This window comes from Ictidomys tridecemlineatus, chromosome 6 (assembly GCF_052094955.1).
Source record: "Ictidomys tridecemlineatus isolate mIctTri1 chromosome 6, mIctTri1.hap1, whole genome shotgun sequence".
NCBI classification, from domain to species: domain Eukaryota; kingdom Metazoa; phylum Chordata; class Mammalia; order Rodentia; family Sciuridae; genus Ictidomys; species Ictidomys tridecemlineatus.
The window spans coordinates 164,581,379-164,604,525 of NC_135482.1; the positions used below are offsets into that span (position 1 = coordinate 164,581,379).

At 32.5% G+C, this 23,147-nt stretch overlaps 1 protein-coding gene across 4 annotated transcripts in view; it reads right to left on the reverse strand.

The window, feature by feature from the left end:
• Ints6 (integrator complex subunit 6) overlaps window positions 1-23,147 on the reverse strand; it is an 87,053-nt gene that overhangs the window by 10,935 nt on the left and 52,971 nt on the right. For all 4 annotated transcript variants that reach the window (XM_078016054.1, XM_078016055.1, XM_078016056.1 and 1 more), the window contains 10 exons: window positions 19,467-19,650; window positions 14,291-14,416; window positions 12,810-12,964; window positions 8,780-8,932; window positions 8,516-8,648; window positions 7,167-7,261; window positions 4,991-5,101; window positions 3,821-4,036; window positions 1,443-1,569; window positions 543-685 (listed from right to left, as the gene is read on the reverse strand). In XM_078016054.1, the coding sequence (XP_077872180.1) occupies window positions 543-685; window positions 1,443-1,569; window positions 3,821-4,036; window positions 4,991-5,101; window positions 7,167-7,261; window positions 8,516-8,648; window positions 8,780-8,932; window positions 12,810-12,964; window positions 14,291-14,416; window positions 19,467-19,650 (1,443 nt within the window). The remainder of the gene's footprint in view (window positions 1-542; window positions 686-1,442; window positions 1,570-3,820; window positions 4,037-4,990; window positions 5,102-7,166; window positions 7,262-8,515; window positions 8,649-8,779; window positions 8,933-12,809; window positions 12,965-14,290; window positions 14,417-19,466; window positions 19,651-23,147) is intronic.

The following is a 23,147-nucleotide window of genomic DNA, read 5'->3' on the forward strand; positions in this document are numbered from 1 at the left end:
ATTTACTTATTTACTTTGATAAAAAACAATTTGGTGTATGTATGGATGGCATACAATATGATGTTTTGACCTATCTATTCAATATAGAAAGACTGAATCAGCTAGCTAACACATCTATTGCCTCACCAGTTTTTTTGTGTGTGTGGTGAGCCATTATTTATAATACATTACAAGCAGTGAAAGACTCCAGTCAAGCTGATGAATATTTTTCCTTTCCTTATTCCTTTCACCACAGCCTCTAGTATCCACCTTTCTATTCTCTTTAACCACCCTCCTCCCCCAAAAGTGTGTTTTTCTTGGGGGGGGGTTACAGAAATTATAAAATTATGTAATTTTATACTTCTATAGATATAATTTTTGGATTTACATAATTATACAACCCAATCCCAATTCCACTTAAAATAACTATACTTTAACTATGTTGACATTTATTCAGTACTCTACCAGATAACAGCTTCAGCTTACCTTAGTTAAATTAGGAACCACTAAAATTGATAATGCCTACTGCAAGCAAATTATGTAATAGAATATTTCAAAATTACCTTTTTATCCAGCTTAAAGGGGTTGCCAAATGTATGCAACCTTCGAGGTTGATCAGGATCAAGTTCTCTTAGAGGAGAAGGTACTTGCTTGAGGTATTCTTGGTAATTCCCCATTTGTGCTATAGGAACACTGTGCACTTGATCTTTTACAAGAGAATACAACAAAAGTTACCCTCACTAAAATCATAGTTCATCTAGTTATCAACTATATGAATGCTACCCTAGTGCTATTCTAGAAAGTCTTCCCTTTTATTACATTTTCTCAATTAGTTTGGTGCAATTATAAGTTTTATGATAAAGTCTTTGAGATTTTTCAAAGTTAAGTTTAAAATACCAATCTCACCTTCCAAATAAAACAAAAACAAAAATACTACAGTTACTCTCAGTAAATAAAATATGTAACCTTGCCATAAATGATACATGTCTTCTACTCTATTCCAAATAAATAAAATTTAATAATAATAATTTATACAAAAAAGTAGTATAAATTATCTTTCTATATTTTAACCCCAGATGACCAAGGGTTAAACTATCATGAGATTATTTGTGAATGGTACCACGGGATATAGTAAGAAAACATTAGAACATGCCATGCAATGACCACCTAGATTGAAACCATCAGATACTAATATATGACAAGAAAATGAATATGTGTAAGACTATTTATATATGAGGAAAGCCACAGAAAGGAAACTAAACGAAGATTGCTATCTCTGGGAAACAGAATTTGGGGCAACAGTGATGGTAGAGGGTAGAAAAATTAGGAATGATTCACCTTTTACTTCATTTGTTTAAATCTACAACCAGAATATACTAATACTGAAACATTACCATACTTTTTCAGGTGATAAAGAAAAAACGTTACCACCCAAATGCTGAATGTTTTAATCATAATCTAACCTTCATCCTGTCCTTTAAGAAATTTGCGGGTGCTCTTCAAAAGATTAGATCTCATTCTTGTTAAGTGATCCAAAAGATTCCGTCTTGGTATGTCATAAGCATTTCTAAATGTCTGAGGCTTCAAATCCTATTGAAAGACAATAAGGACAAAATTTATTTTCAAACAAAATTAAGAGAGTAAAGACTAAAATCTCCAGCCTACAGCATAGGTCTGCAAACAAGATATGTAAGGTAGCTAATTACCTTAAGGGAAAAAAAGAGACTAACATATTATGATAATCTTAATGTGCTGTTTTAAAGTGGGGGGAGAAAAAGCAAATTTGATAATGAGTGCAACCAAATAATTTCAAATTCACATCTAACTCTAAAGATATTTTTTAAATGTTTTTATTAGTGCATAATAGTTATAATGATAGTGAGGTTCATTTTGACATATTCTTAAGTGCATATAAAAATTTGCTCCATTTCAATCCCCAGGACTTTCCCTTTTCTTTCCTTTCCCTGATTCCCTTCCTTTATTGTATTCCTTCTATTTATTTATTGGTTTTTAAATTGGTACATTATAGTTAATATATAAAGTATAGTTCATTGTGATATACTCATTCATGCATACAGTAGAGTTTGGTCAATTTCATTCCACAGTTCAAATTTTTAAAACAGGAAGTTTATTTTAAAAAAACAGATTGATATATAATTTACATAATATAAAATCACTGCTTTGATATGGGTTGGTAAATTTATAGTTCCAAAACTATCACCACAATCTCAATCCAGTTTTAGAAGATTTTTGCCACCCCAGAAAATTCCCTATACTGATTTGTAATCAATCCCTATTCTCAGCCCCATGCAACCACTGATCAGCCTCCTGTCTTTCTATATTTTGTTTTATAAATAGAATCTTGCAATATCTAATTTTTTGTATCTGGCTTCCTTTATTTAGAATGATGTTCTTGAGATTCATCTGTATTATTCATCTACTAGTAGTCTGTTCCTTTTTCTTCCACAGCATTTCATTTAATGGATAGACAACATCTTTCTTAACCTAGTAGTTGAACACTTACATTGTTTTTGGATATTAAACATATAAATAATGCTGCTATGAATATTTACATACAAAGCCTTTTAGATGAACATTATTTTTAATTCTCTTCAGTAGATATTTACAAATAGAACTGTTGAACTGTATAGCAAATATATATTAAACTTTGTAAGAAACCACAAACTATTTGCCATCAGCAATGTATGAGAATGCCAGTGATTCTACATCCTCACCAACACTTTATACTTTTCAGTGTTTTAAATTTCAGCCATTCAAACAGGAGTGAAGTGGTGTCTGATTATAGTTTTACCTGTTCATTTTTAAAAGTTTCTTCTGAAGATTTTCTCCTATGATTTTTTTTCCTAGAAATTTATGGTTTAATTCTTACATATCAGAAAATAATAACTTCAAAGAATATGAGATAAGGGTCAAGTTCAAAATATGTGGTGTTGGCATAAGAACATACAGATGAACAAAACAGAAGAAAGACTAGAAAGAGGTCCTCACATATAGTCAACTAGTTTTTTTTTTTAAAAGAGAGTGAGAGAGGAGAGAGAGAGAGAGAGAGAGAGAGAGAGAGAGAGAGAGAGAGAGAGAGAGAGAGAGAGAATTTTTAATATTTATTTTTTAGTTCTTGGCGGACACAACATTTTTGTTGTTATGTGGTGCTGAGGATCGAACCCGGGCCACACGCATGCCAGGCGAGCGCGCTACCGCTTGAGCCACATCCCCAGCCCCAAGTCAACTAGTTTTTAACAAAGGTGCTAAAATAATTAAGTTGATTTTTAAAAAGTCTTTTAAACAAAGGATGCTGGAACAATCAGACATTCACTGAGGTTACTATAGCTTTATAGTGAGTTTTATAATCAGATGGTGTAAGTCCTCTTACATTATTCTTCTTTTTCAAAATTGTTTTAGCTATTCTAGAACCTTTACATTTCCATAAGTTTTAAAATTAGCTTGCCTATTTTTACAAAAAAAATGCTGGGATAAATTTAGTTTCAATAAGTATTCATAAAGCATTTTAGGGTCATCAGTATAGGTACCAAACCATATTGAATTCTATCATTAACTCCATGACTCAATCTCTAAACCTCTATTTTTTCAATTATAAAATGAATAAGTTCATTCTTCATCAATTCACCCATTCATTCACATACCATGCATAACTTTATTTAATTCTGAAGTTCAATAATTCAATGATAGTTCTAATGATTATTATTCTGCAGAGGTAGAGAAGTACTTTCCAAAGTCTCAACAAACTGAATGTCAACAGAAAATTTGATTTATTCAATTATACAACAGAACATAACTACAGTAGTGCTAAATCGAATATTACCTTATTTAGTAAAGCAACTTGGAACCCAGTGTATTCCTTCATATTAAGGTCTAGCAGTCTGTGAGGGATATCCTCTGAAATTCCCTGGAGCAGCTGTTGAAAATCTTTCCTATATGCCATTGATAAACCATGTGATCGGCTTCGGACTTTAATTCCTGTTTCCTGTACTACTTTTTTGCCTACAGATCCAATGACTCGATCAGATTCTATTTTGGCCTAAAGTAAAAACAAAGAAGAGTTTTCTCGATAAAATCTTGATAAATCAGATACCAATAGGCATGATCTTCTATAAATTAAGTATTTACTGTGTTTTTCAAAATAAGAAATTAAAACCTGAAGCAAGCATAATTTATGTCAAGTACTAGGGAAACTAAACACAGTTTAAACAATAAGGTTTTGTGATTCTGTATCATTACAAATTTAAACTTTTGAAGCACAACAAATTTTTTAAAAGATTAATACCTATTATACTTAAACCTCATAGTGTAAATGCTCTATAAATGAAAATGTATATTCAGAGGTCATAGGAAATTAGGAAGAAAAACCTCATCAATATTTGCTTAACGACATCATATAACTAAGCATTCACAGATATGGCAAATAGTAATGCAGCTTTTTCCTGGAAAGTAAATAGCAATATTTTGATTCCTCCCATTTTGATTAGCAATTATGATAGAGATATCAGAAATGCTGAAAAAAATTATGTACTGCATAAGACATTAATAATTTGGCAGGCAGTTAAACTGTATACTGCTTGACAATCACAGTATCTACCAATGTGGTTTAAAGGCAGAAAAATAAAATTTAGTGTTTATACAAACACTTCAACAGAAATTGGTAATTTTTTCCTAAGAAAAATAACTTTCTAGTCAAATTTCTTAAAAGAAAACCTAGGTATGATCACATAAAAGAAATCTATGACCACAATAATGAAGCCATGTCATAAATTAGGAATTACTATAAAACTTTTAAAGAAACAGTTCAAAACACTGACTTGAGACAAATCATTTTAATATATGATTCATGGTTTTAAAATGTAATATATTATGAGAGAATTAATATAAGGGAACTTAACATTAGAACCATCTAAAACTAGCCTTTCACCAATTAACCATGTTAGTTAAATCCATCCAATTACTTAATGGCTCACTTCTATTTTTTTGACATTACCTGTTGACTCAATTTTTTGAGGTATGAAATGACACTATAACTGAGTCCATACTCCATACTGTCTGCTATTAGGTTAGGTGCTCCCATCATTCTAACAGCTTTTTTCAAGGGCTTTGGGAAAAAAGGAAACATAATTCAATATTAAGCATGTTAAAAATTCATGGCCCATGTATAGACTTTATTTTTTAAAATTCTCCAAAATAATTTCTGCTTCTTTTCCTCCATAAGTAAATAATATAGCTATATTTGTATTAAAGTAAAATGTATGTCAGTGGCAAAAAGAGCATCTGAAATAGTTAAAAAGGAATAGAGGTCAAAATAATAATTCTCAAGGCAAGAAGGGTGAAGTACTAGACTATTTAACCATTGGGAAATATTCATTTGGAACAGGAGACACACTATAGAGAAAGATGTGATAAAACTTGGGTATTTAAGTGAAAAGAAAAATACTTAAGGAAAATACAAGATTTCTACCTTAGACAACTGGATGGTAGTGACTCAATCACTCACAAGCTGTATGACCTTGAACCAAATTATGTAACTTCTTTATGCCTCAATTTCTCACAAGTAAAACGGGGTAATAATACTACCTGCCCTTCTAAGGTTGTCATGGGATTACAAAATGTAAATCACTTATAAAAGCATTTGGCACACAAGTAAGCATTCAATGGGTGGTAACAATTACTATCATTAACTTAGCTAAAAATGAAACAAGCTCTGAAGAAAAAAAATGAGGAAAAAAAATCTAAATTTATAATGGATATGATACAGTGAAAAACTTTCAATTATAAAGAACAGACTAATTGAGAACTTTGTGCAATTAAAAAAAAAATTCAGACAAATTAGAAAGTGTATGAGCACTGGTATCAATCTGGAATCAAATTCCAGCTCTGATATTTAATACCCATGCAGCTTTGGCCAAGTCCTCAGAGTTGCTATGAAACATAAATGAGTCAACATATGCACTAAGTTTTCTTCCCCATTCACTCTTATACACGGAAGGTACTGTGTGCTAGACGTTCAATATAAGTTATCTCTTATAACCATAAAATGTTATGATTTTCAAAGCTCAAGAAATTATAATCTTCTAGTTATATTAGGGACCATTTAGAAAGTTAAAGCAAAAAGCTGTAGTATTTCTGCAAAAGCAGAAGTTGGGGCTGGGGATGTGGTTCAGTAGTAGAGCACTTGCCTAGTATGGACAAGGCCCTGGATTCCATCCCCAGCACTGCAAAAAAACAACAACAAAAAGGCAGAAGTAATATTTAAAAGTGGTTTAGTCTTTTTGTTAAGAAGTTACTTTTCACAAAAAAATGTATTTAATAAACCATGTTATTTGTCTAACTATGATCCACTAGTTTTAAAGTAGTCCAGTCTTATAAAAGTGTATGGTTCTACGAGCATACCTTATTCACCTAAAAAGATATTCTAGATGTTTTAGAAAATAATACAACACACATCATTTTTTCACCCTTAAAAATAATTATAAACCTATAATTTTAAAGGTAGTACCAACAATCAAGATTAAAAGTATAAATTCTTTTTGTTTTTCTGGTAGCAGGGATTGAATACAGGGGCATTAGCCACTATGTCACATCCCTAGCCATTTTTATTTTTTTAATTTGGAGACAGGATCTCACTAAGTTGCTGAGGCTGGCTTTGAACTTGCAATCCTTCTGCCTCATTCTCCCAAGCCACTGGGCTTATAGGCATACACTACCGCTCCCAGCTAAAAGCATAATTCTAAAGCCAGACTCCTTCTAAAGGCAGACTGAATTCTGGTATCTCTCATCCACCCATATATTAGCTATGTAGCCTTGGAAAAATTAACTTAACCTTTTAGTGTTTTAGTTCCCTCATCTGTGAAACAGGAAAATAACATTTTCTAAGAACCTCATAGGTTGACTATGTGAACTAAATGAAGTAACGTGTAAAGTGCTTTAAGACAGTACCTGGCCTAGGGAAAGCACTATATAAATGTTCTCATGATCATGATTCATTATTCTGTAAATCACTGAAACCTGTCTTTATCATTACATCTATGCCAGTCATTTGTACACTCAATTTTCAAGGCATTTAAACTATAACAGCAATAAATGAAAACTTATAACACCTACAATAAGTTATTAGCACAATATAAAATTTTATAACATTCAACTTTTAATAATATTCTTACCCCGAGATAGTAGGGAGGCATTGTCTTCAAATAACTTTCGAATGACTGTCTCCATTTCAATGTTGGTTTTGCTTTATGCACTTTAAACAAGTCATCTAGAAATATATATTGTGAATAAACTATCATCACATGTTGTTTTCACACATAAAAGCCAAATCGAAAAGTTTCCTCTTTGAAGTCTGCTTTGTTACTTGTGAGACAGTAAAATCAGTCAAATGTTTTTAACAAAATTAAAAGCAGTAAAATCTCTAGATTTGGTGTTTAATACCATTTTGAAAATGAAAAGGTGCCAACTACAGTTGAAACATTTAATAATAAAGTAGAATAAAAAATATACAAGGAAACCCATGCCCTGTTTAACCTAGACACCAAACAATTTGTTTGAAGAAAGAAGTATGCGAACACTTTCTATTTTATTTTTTATTTTTAATTTTTTTTAAATATTTATTTTTTAGGTGAACACAATGTTTTTATTTTACTTTATGTGGTGCTGAGGATCGAACCCAGGGCCTCACATGTGCTAGGCAAGCACTCTACCACTGAGCCACAACCACAGCCCTCTATTTTATTTTTTTAAATGTTTTGGTACTGGACACTGAACCCAGGGGTACTTTACCATGGAGCCACATCCCTAGTTTTTTTTTTTTTTTTTTTCCCCCAATTTTGAGACCGGATCTCTTTAAGTTGCTGAGACAGGCTTAAACTTTGGATCCTCCTGCCTCAGCCTCCTAAGTGGCTAGGATTATAGGCATGTGCCACCATTTCTGGCAACATTTTCTATTAAAACATATTTACTAATATTATGACTATAACTTGAAAATCTGATCCTTTTCATGAAGGAAATGAAGTTTTCTCCAGTAATACTCCTCAAAATATGACATCCAGAAACTAACCTAGAAACTAACCTCAAGCTTTCTTATAACATTTTGGAACTGATTCTTTTGCTGAATATATTTGATAAATGAAGATAAAGTTATATAAATTGCTTAGAAAATACACTCAGATTTTGTGAATGTAGTATGCATCTACAAAATGTTTAATGCACCAAAAGAAATCCTATATCTTAATTCTGTGTAAGAACTCAGTTACAGAAAAAGTAGCATATTTAATTTAAAAAATTTAAATACAAATACCTTCATTAGTTTATAGAATAAAATATATTTCAATATCAACTTTCAATTTATCACAAGTATGACAGATTGTTATATAAAATTTTACTTAAATAGGCTTAATATTTTAAAGTGTTAAAATATTTTCATTAATTTTTCAGAATGAAAATTACTAAGGAATATTCTCAAAGTTCATCCTTAGGAAAAATTTTATATGTGAGAACATGATGAGTGACTTACCTAAAAGGGGAAGGAGAACTGGATAATTGTAAGGCATCACAAATAAATTGACACAGTTCAGTGCTGTACTGGCTTTCAAGTAACCAAAAGGATGACCAAGTTCACTATATTTTGCACTATTGCTCACATATACCTGTTAAAAATAGTGGTTAATATTTCATATTAATAACCTTCAAAAAAACGTTATGCAAGCCACTGGTTCAATTTAGCTTTTCAAGAACCATTTCATTTAAAATTTTTTATCACTATAGTTATTTAGCTTACCTGCCAACATGTTTGAGGAGATTTCCTTTCCAGGATAAACTGAGTCAGCGGTGAAGGTTCCAACTCATATTTGTCAAAAGGCAGTTTGTCTATAACCATTGGTTCACAGTCTGTACAGGAAAACTTCACTACGGGATGAGATGTACGAGGTGGCTACAAGGGAAAGTCTTGGTATTAATATTTATACAAAATACCAGAAACAACTCACTTTAAGTACCTTTGCCTATCAAAAGGTACTCAATTCCTTAGTGTTGCTAATGAGTTCAATTTACTACTAAAAGAACCATTAAACTGAAATTCTTGAATTATATAATATTCACAAGAAAGACAACACACTATAAAATCCACATATAATGAAAATCTTTTTAAGTCTTAAAATCAAATTTATCAGAAGCTAAATACAAAATTTTGTAATTAAGTATTCAATTAATTTTTATATTCAAGATATAAGAAATGTATAGAAACTCCCAAGTCCTCATTTGAAACAATTTAATGACTTGTACAGAGTAGTAATTTGGTAGTTTCCAAACTAATTATATACCTTGATCAAATTTTACAATACTATTCAGATATATATTTAGGTTATTAATATAGATGTACATTATAAATACATAAGTAACAAAGTAACCAAAATGATGACCACTTCACTATATTTTGCACTACTGTTAAGAAATCTCAAGATGTAGCCCTATAGCTCTTATTTTCTTCATAATTGGTGAAGTTTTTAGTGAGAGGACCATAAGGGATAAAACAAAGTGCTTTTTAAATTAATTATTAGTTAGGAGAAAATAAAACCACTAATCTAAGTTCTAGTGTTTCCTTCCCTATTTCCCAATGGATTATTCAGGTTATCCCTGTGGTATACGAACTCTGCTTTAGAGACCCCTGTACCAGGTATAAAAAATATAATATTAAAAAAAGGTATGTAATGCGATTTATCATTTAATAATTCCATTGGCTTCAGTTACTGTCTGTACCCTGGTGGCTCCTCTCAATTCTACTGTGGGGGACCAGATCTACTTTATTTAAGTATCCAACTATTTATTTGATGTAAACTAAATCTTTTAAAGGTCCCTCAGATACATTATATCTTAATTCATTATTTTGCCCCAAATCACAAAACCTGTTCTAAAAACCTAAATTCTATCCTTGATATTGCACACACACCCCACATCTATATTTAACTGTCACAAAGACCTAAGTAAAATAACACTGATTCCAAAACAGCAGGTGTATAGTACTAGTTGCTGTCTTTGGTCAAGAACAAAATTCTCAACTCTCTAGAAACTTTAATTGAAGTCTTTATATTTCTCAGAGTAGACTAATGTAACACTTTTATATAAGTAGTCTCCTTAATGAAGTCAGACCCCTCCAATCAATCCTGCTGCCATAAAATATAAATATGCTCATATGATTTTCCTACCTAAAATTATGCAAATAACTTTATTATTAAATAATTATTTATTTCATTATTTAACTTATTAAAATTACTTTTACCAATAAAAGTAATATCAATCATCTAAAATAGGGTCCAGACTTTTTTCATGTCACATACACAAGATTCTAGATGATCTGTTCCCTGAATTTCCACCACATTACATACAGACAGACCCTGTGCTCCAATTCTTCAATAGATCATCACCTTTCTTGACTATGTTTTCACATATTAACCCTGACTACTTGATCATTTTCTCCTTTGCATATTGCCATTAGACTAAATTCTTAAGAATGATTTGGGAAGAACCAATCTCTAAGAGACTTTCCTGACACTCCCGACCACCCTGTGCTCTAAACACAAAAGGCAGTGAGGACCCACCTCCTCTGGCTCTGTTCCACCCCTCTATTAAGTTGAAATACTGTACTCTGAGTTGCCTGTATGGATATGTTACCCATGGTGGGGTTTAAGAAGTTAAGTAAATAGCTGGGTGCAGTGGAGGCTGAGGCAGAAGGATAGTAAGTTCCAGGCCAGCCTGGGCAACCTAGCAAACCCCTGTTTCAAAATAAAAAGGTCTGAGGATACAGCTTAGTGGTAAAGCATCCTGGGTTCAATTCCCAGGGGGGGAAAAAAGGTTAAGTATTGTCTTATTTCTCTTGTGCTTCTGTACCTAGCTACATCTAATATGTTTTACTCTGTGAAACATATTTATTTTTTATAATGAAAATACTGAGATCCAAAAGGAAAAACAGAGGGAAAAATCCTCTAAAACTTGGTAAAGAAATCTTAGACATATTTCATCTTATCCCCTAACAATGCTATGAGATAGGAGCTATCTCAACAGATGGGAAACTGAGGCTTAGAAGAAAATAATTAACCAAAGGTGCACAGCCTTCAAAACCAATTTCTAATAAATCACATTCAGTAGTAACACTTCTTGTCTGATAGTTATAATTTACAAAATTATTTCCCCTGAGAACCTTGAGTTACTAAATTTTGCCAGTTTTTTCTCCAATATTATCTCATTTTGATGATTCTCTCTTCTGTCATCTTAATTCAAAACTCTTAGTATGTGAATCATATCATTAGCCCTATATGTAATCTCCCTGCCTTCCATCTCACTCCTTTTAATTTTGCCACACTTAACACCAACCACGTTTATTTTTCTAAAGTGACAGTTAAAAAACATCTTCAATTGTTCTTGGAATCCCACTAGAAAAAAGCTCACATTCCATAACCTAGCTTTTAAAGTCATTAGCAATTTAGCTAATAGCATTCTCAATTTCCTACACATGTGTAGGACATGCCCAGCTACTTGTTCTCCTCTAAATATACCACGTTCTTTTTTACTTCCACACTTTTTTATCATAGTATTTCTACCTCCAACTGAAATCTACCTACTTTCTATGGCTTTTAACAATTTGCAATAGACCACCAGAGCAATATTAATAAGTAAGGATTTGAATTTCTTTTCATTAAGGTCTGCCAAGTACCATATGTACTGCTGAAGGTATTAAACATAATAAAAGACATAACAAAACAGCATTTCTTACAAATATGGATGGTAAGAGTTAAAAGGGGTCAGAAAAGAAAGGAAAACTACCAAAGAAACTGAAAAGCTTCTCTATAAGGCCACTCTAAAACTAGACTACAATGGTTCAACTTAAAAAAGGAAAATAAACCAAAATGCCTCAATGAAATTTCGAAGACCTTAATTTCTTGTTGTACTTCATTAAATCCCTAATGAATAAAGACCTAATGGGCCTAAGTTTACAAATTTTGTATAACTGATATAAGATTTAAGGTACAAAAGGTTTCAAAAGGGTTCTGCTTAACTCATAAATAATAGTTGCATGGAACATTTTTAAAGGCTGTTTAATGCTTTTTGAAATATAACTCTTATCTTCTAATAAAAAAAAAAAACTCTTGTCATGTTCTCCCAATAGAATATCCCTTGGCGTCCTCAGATATTAGAAAAAAACGAAAGTAAAGGAAAAAAAACACCTAAGATAAAACAAAATGCACCAAGAAGACCAAAAAGAATTAATAAAATATAACAAATTTTATCAGAAACATATAATGAATACTGATGATTCACCATAATCACTGAATAAACTTCACTGTTCCTAAAAATAATTTATACAAACAAGACTAGAAAATCATTTCTAACTTAAATCTCTAAGTTGCAACACTGAACATAACTAAAATCTGACAAGTCAACATCAATTTCTGACTAAGACCTGAAAGATTGCAGGCAAACTGTTAGAACAATTTCCTAAGCCTTCATTTAAATTTCAAATTGCGTCCCAGAGACAAATCCACATGCTACATTATGTTTAGTCCAAAAAGGAAATCTTATTGCATTTATGACTCTGTATCCAGATGCCAATAACAAAATATAAGCACTGTATTAGATTCTAAAGGGAACAGATGCCTTTTTTTCTTACTGGTTCATTATGTGCAATACAATATACTGCAGCATATGATGGCACTTTGAACATCTGTCTAATTCCTGCAAATGAGCCACACCTTTAACTGACAATAATACTTAGAAATAATACAAAAGGCGGATACAGTCATCTCTCTGGTACTTACTAGTGTTGGAGAATTCTGATCTGGCCAAAAAGATTCTGGAACAGGCCAATGACCTATAGGAACCCCAGTTTTAGGATTTGGTCTGACATATATGAGTTTGTGACAGCTATGCCAAGGCTGAGATCCAAAAGGCCTTGATATATCCGGCTGCCCATCTGTAGCAGAGATGTTAAGACAAAGAAAGCATATATCATTAGAGGGAAAAAAAAAAAACGAAAAGTTAAATTATTCATTATTACTTAACTATAAAATATCCTAAAATTCGTTCGTTTCTGGATTTCCCGTTTTTTTTATATGGCAGAATAGGATGACTGCTTAACATTTAAATTAGATTGCAATTCACTAGACAGTAAAGTCTGTAAATTCCAAGTACAAGTTCATCAGTTGAAAGAAGGTCCCATAGCATCCTCTGCTTGTCCATCAGAACATGTAAAAAATACTTTATGAAACTCATCTGTTTAATGAATGAAGCCATTTCACCACCAAGCAACTAATTTGCCACCTTCATTTAGAGTCTAAAAACAGTGTCAAAACAAGTGCTAGGCACACAGTAAATATTGTTTAAGTATTGCTAGTTGAATATTCCTTACAAATCATTTTAAACTAAAGCCTAATAAAATAATATGCAAACCTAAATTCAAATCAACTGCCTTTAATCTAGAATAATTCTAGCAAAATTTTAACAATTCTCTTCACAATATAGTAAACATTTACTTAGTTGCCTAAGCCAAGTATTAAAATAATTTTAAAATGAATATATTCTAACAATTTAATTAATTTAAATTTAATTAAAACCAGACACAATCATATAACTTAAGTCATATACCTACAATCTTTCATCTCTGACCTTTCTCTTCTTCCATGATCACTCCAGTGCATCACCTCTATCAAGTGTCATTAATGTCTTTCTAATTCTTGAAGTAAGTTTCATACAATACATAAGGTTTCAGATATAAAATATCCAAATAGTTCTTAGACCTACTGACTATTGCAAATAGTTCACAATCACAGAAGCTAAGAATATAGCCAAGAGGGGCTGAGTTAAAAGAATCAAGCTTAATGGCAAAGGCTGGTTCTTCATTTTTGGACCCACAGAAACCATTAAGTTCTGATCAACTTAACCCTTCGAACAAAAGTAGGAATTAAATATCTATAGTTGAACACTCTGATAATTAAGGGACATGCTAAAAACAAATAGAAACAATGATATAATAATATTAAAAAGCAAAATTAGAATTTGCTTATTAAAAAGGTGTTTGACTCTTACGAAAATTAAAGGCTATAAACAATAATTAATATAAAAAGGTAATCTACTGAACCACCTCTCAGTTTACCTTGACTTTCCTATTTCACATTCCCTTCTATCATCTCAATACTTGGCCTTATTAATCTTAATGCCAATACACAGTAATTTTTCTCTTCCAATAATTGATAAAGCAATTATTGGAAGAGAAATGTCCATAAGAAAAGTGCAATCATACCTTCTACAGGGGAAGGATCTGGTCCTGCTTTTTCAAAGTTTATTACCACCCCACTTTGTACTTTCTGCACCAAGGACTCCAGACATTGATTAAGCATTCTTGGAGAACATACAGAGTATGAGCGGCCTGAGATTAAAAAAAAAATAAAAATAAAAATAAATTAGGTAGACTAGTTAGTTGTAAGAATTCCTGCCTTTTGTGAGAACTATGGTGAGTTAGTTTCTGATAATGTTAACAAAAAATTCAATGGTAAAGTTGACTTATTTCATAATCTTAAGGAAGAATGAACAAAAATTATTATTTCCAACCACCCAAAACTCCCATGTTATGAGGATACATAGTTTTTTTTTTTTCCTTCTAATTATAGGTAGATTAAATATAAAATCTTGGTCTCAACAAACCACAGTGTGGTGGTTGGGGAACTATGCATCCTCTCTATGAGCACTATCTCCAATTATTATCCAATATAATTGAATAATAGCATCTAGTAGTAAAAATTCCCCCCAAATATTATTCCCATTAACAAAGATTTATCCCTAAGACTGATGCAAAGTACATGGAAGATTCTTAATAACTGCTTATCTCGTCTACTGGCAGTTACTATATATTTTAAATATTGCACTTTAATATATAAATGGTAGCATGTACGTTTCTGAACTTCATTTGGCTTATTTACTTTAACATTACCTATCTTAAATTAATTCCCCCTTTGAACATTTTAATCTACAAAAAGCACTAAAATACTAGCAATTAAAAAAAAACAACAATAATTTAGAGCTGGGGATATGACTCAATGGCAGCACGCTGGACTAGTATGTATAAGGCCCTGGGTTTGCTACCCAGAATGGTCAAAAACCCCCAACCTTTCCCCAAAATATACTAGTGGGAATAATTTAAACAGATTTTGAGCACAAATATCTAGATCTTTGCAGTCTGATATTGTGGACAAGAGCTAGATGTGGCTATTTAAACTTGAAATATGGCTAGTCCAAAATGACTTGTACAGTAAGTATAAACTATACACTGATTTTGAAGACCTGGTGTGAAAAATGTAAATTTCATGTTGAAATAATATTTGGGATATACTGATTTAAACAAAATATCATTAACAATTTCACCTGCTACTTTTATCATTAACTCTGAAATTTATAACAACATATGAAAACTGAATTATATTTATTATACAATGCTGATCCAGACCAACACTAAAAACCTTGATAGCTAAAAATCTTCGACCTACTATCTTATAATGTTATTTGTAATAAACTTGACATGTAGTCTTATCAATAATTTCAGAACACAAGCTACATATATTTGACACATCAAAGTACCAATGTTAACTTATTTTTTAATGTGATTTGTAAAGGTTGCTAAGAAAACATTAGGTAGTAGTGACTCAAATTCCAAAGTTACCTTTACTTAGAAAATAAGTAGCATATCACAAACAACTCACCTGTATATAATAAATGTAATCATAAAAATACCTACCAATTAAATACTGAATCTGAATGTGTCTAGCACAGAGAGGGTTTTTTATAATATTTATATATTTTTTTTAGTTTTTGGTGGACACACATCTTTATTTTAATACAAGTAGTAGAAATTTATTCTGGGTATAATCTTTAAAACCCCTGCCTCTCCCCAGTGTACCCATCTAAATTTATGGCATAGTCATTCATCTCTAGTTGTTCAAGCCAACTGAATCACCTGGGAATCAATTCTTGATTCCTTCTTCCCTTGTCCTCATCCTTGTTTGCATCTGTCCACTTCTTACCACCTCTAAGTCTAGCACTCAATTAAAGTAGTCACCTCTTGTCTCCCTGTTTCCATTCTTGTCACTCTACAGTGCATTCTCATCTAAAAGCTGAAGTGATGTATCAGAAACAGAAAGATCTCCTTCCCTCTAATGGCTTCCCATCACACTAGGAAAGTAAAAAATATTTTATTATGACCTAAAAGGCAATTCAATATTTTGTCCCTGCCTGTTACAGTTTGTATATGAGGTCCTCCTCTTCCCACAAAGCCTCTGTGTTAATGCAGAAATGTTCAGAGGTAAAATGATTAGATTGAGAGCTGTGACCTAATAGGTCTATCCTATTTGCATGGGCTGACAGGTAGAATCTATAGGCAGGTGGGTCACTAAGAGTTCATCTTCCTTGTGGCCCCTTTTCCTTCTCTCCCCAACACCCCATTCCCTTCCTCCCTCCCACTCTGCTTCCTGGAGAATACGAATGGAGCAGCACTCCTCTATCATGCCCTCCTACCATGATGGTCTGCCTCATCTTGGGCTCAGAGCAATGGAGTTGGCTCACTATAGACTGAACCTCTGAAACCATGAGCCAAAATAAACTTTTACTCCTTTAATTTGTCCTGGCAGGTATTTTGGTCACAAGTAATGAAAAGTTGACTAACACACTACTTCTCTCTAAACCTAGATATTATTCTCTACTTCTATATATGTTTTGGCCACATCAGCCTTCCCATTACTCCTATATACACACAGCACATCTCTTCCCTTACTACCTCTTCTTTATAGATTTCCCTGGGGTCTTACTGAATCTTTCAAAACTCTGCTCAAATGTCACTTCCTGGAGAATATGAATTCCTAAGAATACTCATTCTCTTGGGGCTGGGGTTGTGGCTCAGGGGTAGAACACTCACCTAGCATGCTTGAGGCACTGAGTTTGATCCTCAGCACCACATAAATGCAAAATAAAGATATTGTGTCTACTTAAAACTAAAAAATAAATATTAAAAAAAAGAATACTCATTCTCAGTCTCAAGTTGCTCTCTACACCCAAATTCTTAATTTTTCTTCTTCATAGTAGGCGGCACCCCCCAAAATAGGATTTATTCATTTGACATGATTATTATCTGTTATAACCCAATCCAAAAATATAAGTTTTCTGTCTATTGTTCCTAATGTATTTCCAGCATCTAGAACACTTATTAGGCACAAAGTAAGCACTCATGAAATTACCTGATAATACAAGAACAATGCATACAATGACAATTGCATATTTTTAAAAGCATAAACAAAAATATAATAACATACTAATTATATTGGCAATATAGGTGAATTTTTCTAATTTTTCCTTAATAAACATAAATTACTCTTTAATGGGAAATATTAATGCTCACGCACTAATGCAACCTTCCTCTCACTAAGTTAAAAAAAAACAACACAGGAATTGTTAGTATTGTTCACATATTTGTATAGTAAAATACCAATGGATATTCACTTTTTTGTTGTTACTACTTTTCTGGTGGCATTCTCTCCAAACCTTTCTTTAGTGAACATTCTTTCTTTTAAATTAAAAAAGAAAGATAAACATTATTCAGATATATGAAAAGGTGAGTGGCATTTGTGCAGTTTCCCATTACTGCTTGCAAGAGCATGAAAAGGGGCAAATGAACAACCACATGAGGTAGGATCCAGGAAGTATATTTAGGGAAAACTTCCAAATTTCTTGACTAAAATTTTGGGTCATTGAAATATATTACCAAGGGTGACTTCGGAATCTTCTCCTCTGGAGATGTTCCTTTCAAAGAATAAACAAAATAACTTTAGTACATTACTGCCCAAAGGCAAGGATATCAACTACTACATGATTCTCAAGGTTCTTTTCAGACCCTTTCTGACTGTACCACTCACTTGATTTCACACTCTGAATATTCTTGATCATTAAAGAAAAAAGTTATAGTACATACAGTGCCATAACTTCATCATAATTCTAAGTTCAAACTAAGTAATTCATAGTAAGAAATTTCCAACCTGAGAATTGTCTAAATTACATCCTTAGAGCCCTTTGCAATCTGTTAAGTAAAAACCTTAGAGTTTAAAAAAAAGGGATGTGTGTGGATTTTAACAAGTAGGTCAGTTCAAAGCTGAAAACTAAAATTTCATGAATACAAATGTAGATCTCCAAAGAAACCATAGAGACTATCACTGAACAATGTTATACATGTATAGGAAATTGCAATCAGTGAATTTGTAAAATTTAGATGACAGGCTGTCCCTCAAAAAAATACACACATACATTTTTAAAAATTCTGTAAACTGTGAAAGCATTACAACAGTTCAGAGTATTTTATAAAATGGGAGCATTAACAGTATGAATAACAATTATCTCATCTACTTCTATGTATGTGTAGGGCTGTGCGTGTGTGTCTGTGTGTATGCAGCTAATTGTTTTTGCCTGAGAAATTTGCAAATTTATGAAACCCACAGAATTTTAGAAATAAGACATTTAAAATATTAATTAGAACTTGTATTTTCTCTGAACTTACGTAGCTAATTTCTCAGTAGAGCACTGATTGTGTCTAAAGACTATGTTGGAGGTCCCTCTCATAGTTCAAATTTTAGTATCAAATTTCTTAGGTGAAAACTACAATGTTCCCTGAAAATAAAAACCCCATGTATTTCTTGTTCATTACTTTAGCTCTGCTGGGCCGGGGTTGTGGCTCAGTGGTAGAACACTTGCCTAGCATGCATGAGGTACTTGAGTTCAATCCCGGGCACCACATAAAAAAATAAAAATAAAAAAATAAATTACTGCAGCTCTGAACCATGGAACAATAGCTGACTCACAGTAGGCATCTGATATATATCTATATGAAATTAATCCACTTGTTAACCAATTTCACATTATAGAACACCTGTGACTATTATATAAGATCCTAATTTATGTGCACTAAACATGGTGGCTACCTGACTTGATGAATAAGTGATAAAAAAGCTTGATAAAAACCTCTTGCCCATTTTCTTTAACCTATCTAATCTCCTTACCTCTGAGAAAAACATCACTTAACCAGGCATATCCCATCAAATGGGTAATGAAATGCTTCTAAAAACATAGTTCACAGAAAATAATGCTTTATCATTTCAAAATCATTGACAATTTTTGTAGGTAGGAAAATTTAAGAACATCAAATATCAGCATTTTCTATATGGATAAAAAAATTACCATTCATTATGAGACCAACAGTAACCACAAGTATTCAAATCAAGAACACAGACCATCATTAATAATTGCAATTTAAAACCATATGTGTATTAATTCCTAATATTTAACTTGTTAAACAAAAACAAACATGGAATTTTTAAAACCTACATTTTAACTCTTCAGATAAACGCTGCTTTAAGTCACTGAATTACTACCAGCAAAAAACTTACCGCCTGTCACTTCACACATTGGTGTGATTGCAGAGTCATCCAAAGGCACACCTGTCAACTGCTCTGTTTCTACTGACATGGTGCCAGGCAACCGCAACACTAATGCAAACAGTCTCTGATCCCAACGAAAAGGTTCCTTGGTCAGTTCACTTCCAGGCAAAGGGGAATTAAGAGGTAAGTGGAGCTGAAAATAATGGAGGGGGGGAAGAAATCAGTAGGACTTCCACACAGTATTTTTTTTTAAAGCCTTTTTAATAAAAAGCCATGTTATATTAAAACTCCATTGAATCTCTTATCACTCCAAAAACAAGCTTAAAAGTAAAAACTTATTCAGATATACCCAATATAATGCATGATATTGTTAGACTTCACTCTGAAGACCCGAACTGAAAAAACAGATTCTGTAGTACTGTAATACACTTCAGATTAAATGCAACTATAACTACCAGGGTCTAAACTGCTTCAAAATAAATCTTTAATCATTAAAAACAATCCAATGATAGATATTATTTGCCTGTGTGAGACGGGAGATGGGGGGTGGGGAGAAGGAGGGGGTGACATAACTTCCCAGGTCCATGTCAGTATTTTTTCTGTTATATCACAACAGCCTCAAACATCTACATTTTTTTTTCAGAAGTAGAATCTTTTTTTAAAAATCAGTATCTTTTAAATATATATATATATGTATATATATATATTTTTTTAAGAAAGAGTGCGAGAGAAAGAGAGAGAGAGAGAGAATTTTTTAATATTTATTTTTTAGTTATCGGCAGACACAACATCTTTGTATGTGGTGCTGAGGATCGAACCCGGGCCGCACACATGCCAAGCGAGCGCGCTACTGTTTGGGCCACATCCCCAGCCCAATATCTTTTAAATATATATATATATTTTTAATTTTACATATTATTATTTTACTTATTTTTATGTGGTGCTGAGGATCAACCCCAGTGCCTCACATGCCAGGAAAGCACTCTACCATTGAGCTATCACCCTAGCCCTCTACAGTTATTAAACAATTTTACATATGCTTCATTTTATACAGGAGATACTCACCCCAAAGCATTTGCATAAAAGTAAATTTTTTCACAATTACATATTAAAGGTATTAAATATATCTAAGTAAATGCAGAAGGATTTGAGGGTTTTCCTATTTTTTCAATTTTTTATTTTAACTAGTTACACATGACATTAGAATGCACTTTGATACATCATATATAATGGGGATAAAATTTCTCATTTTTCTGGTTGCACATGATATAGAATCACACCGGTCATATTGTTATATATGTACATAGGGTAATAATGACTGATTCAGTCTACTATCATCCTTCCTACCCCCATAAACTTATTTTTCTATGTTTTTAATAGATATTTTTCCCCCACTCTCACCAGATATAAAATGATTCTAATGGGCATCTTTATACCAACAGAGAAAGTATACCAACAAGATTCTTACATCAATCTTAGTATCCAGACAGCACATTTTTCATGTGATGTAATAAAAATTTCATAATATAAAGTTCTTAGGGAAGGAAAAATGAAAGGGAGAGAGGGAAGGAGAAGAAAACAAAAGGAAAGTGAGGGAAAAGTAGAAGGGAAAGAAAGTTTGAATCAAAGCAAGCCTTTAGATCTAAACACCAGTGTTACAGTGAATTTGAGTAATACAGGATCAAGTTAATCACCACTACAACACAAAGTCAAATCCAGAATGTATATAACATTCTAGGACAAAACACCTGATTTCTCCAACCAATCAATAGCATGAAAAAGCCAAAGGTATGGAGTAGGGGAAGTTAAAACTGTTACAGGGGAGGGGACAAAAGCAAAGATTAAAAATGTATATGTTGTTGGAATCGTTAATAATTTTAAGTGTGCTAATTGTGCTTAGGAAAATGAAAATCCTTATCATAAGATATACTTAAAAAAATCAAATCCAGAATCAATACACTTACTTTCTAAATATATTGGAGAATTTTTTAATAGAACATACTTTTAAATTCTTACTTCCAAAGTAATAGCCAGAGTTTATACCAATTTATTAATAAAACAAGATAAAAACTCTTTCTTTACATCTTTCTTAAATTTCATAGATTTCTGACCTTAATAAATTGGGAATTTTAGACTTTCTACACTGATTTAAGAGTCAAATTTCTTCACTAACTTACATCAAACTCTTAAAAAAATGTGATTCTAGAAAGAGGTTGCTAGTGAAGCTGGGCTGTGCTGGCACCTCTCTCCCAAAGATTCATGCCAAGAGAATATGCTACAAGACTCCTTTATCAAGATCAGCCAAGATTCTGTGACCATGGAAAAGAACCATGTGCTCTTCCTCTGGCATTGGCCCTATTTGAGTCAGAAGTTAGAGGCAACAAGGAAGAAAAATGGGCTAGGATGTTCTTTGAGGAAGGTTCCCCAACCTCAAAAGACTTTGTGACACAGCTCAGAACTCCAGGCCCTTTTCACTGAACCTTCTCAGAAGACAAAGAGAAAGCACTGCTTAAGTTATCACCTTTTACTCCAGACCAACCACCTTTGAATTTGGGAAACACAGCTATTAAGTGCATGGTCATTTTCTAAAGTCACAGAAACAAGGAAATCCAGTGGCACTAGCTAAAGAGGCTTTCAATTGTTAATGTAGTTGCTCTGCAGAAATAATGGATACACACAACTGGAGAATCCAGAAAATAAGAGGCACTGCACAGACCACATACACACAATTAATCATGAAGTGAGGATCTGCCACTCCTGGTGGGCCTATAAATATACAATCATTTGGACAACAATATAGCACTATAATATAGCCTTTGGCTATATAGTGCTAAATCTAGAATGTATTTCAAGTAAAAAGAAAAGCCAACCAGGGTCACAAGAATACTTTCTTTTTTACACATAGCTGTTTTAATTTTATACTTGTCAAATATTTTTTCTATTATTTTCTCCCCTAACTCATATCACCACCAATCTCTTACTACCAAAAGATGGTTGGAGTTAGAGAACATATTGGTAAAATAGGATGGAGTAATGGCAGGCAAACAGGAACTGAAAAAAATATTAAAATCTGAAGGAAAAATATTTTTCAGAAGCTGGAATTACTCTAAATCTAAAATTTTAGCTGAAATTCTAACAGCTTAAAATCACAAAGTGGAAGAGCCTTCATGAACATATGGACTGCTAATCAAAGACAACTGCATATAAATCAAGAAGAATAAAATGTGCAATAAAAATAGATACTTCCTAAAGGTGAAATTTTAAGAACACACAAGAGGAAATTCATATGGGCTATAACATGGAAAGATACTCAACTATACTGGTCATCAGGTAATGTAAATTATAAAGAGCATTTGATACCATAAAATGAACAAAATTTTAAAATTTTGAAAACTCCAAGTGATGGTAAACTATAGAATAATGAAAACAATCCAACACTCCTGGTGGGCCTGTACATATACAATCACTTAAAGGACTATTTGATATCATCAAATAGAGCTGAACATAAGCATACCTTGCCACAGGTAAATTTCCCAGAGAAACTCATTTTCACACACACACACAAAAAAAGTCATAAAAAAGAATATTGCAGGACAGGGGTTGTGGCTTAGTGGTAGAGTGTTTGCCTAGCATGTGTGAGGCACTGGGTTCAATCCTCATTACCACATAAAAATAAAGTTATTATGTCCA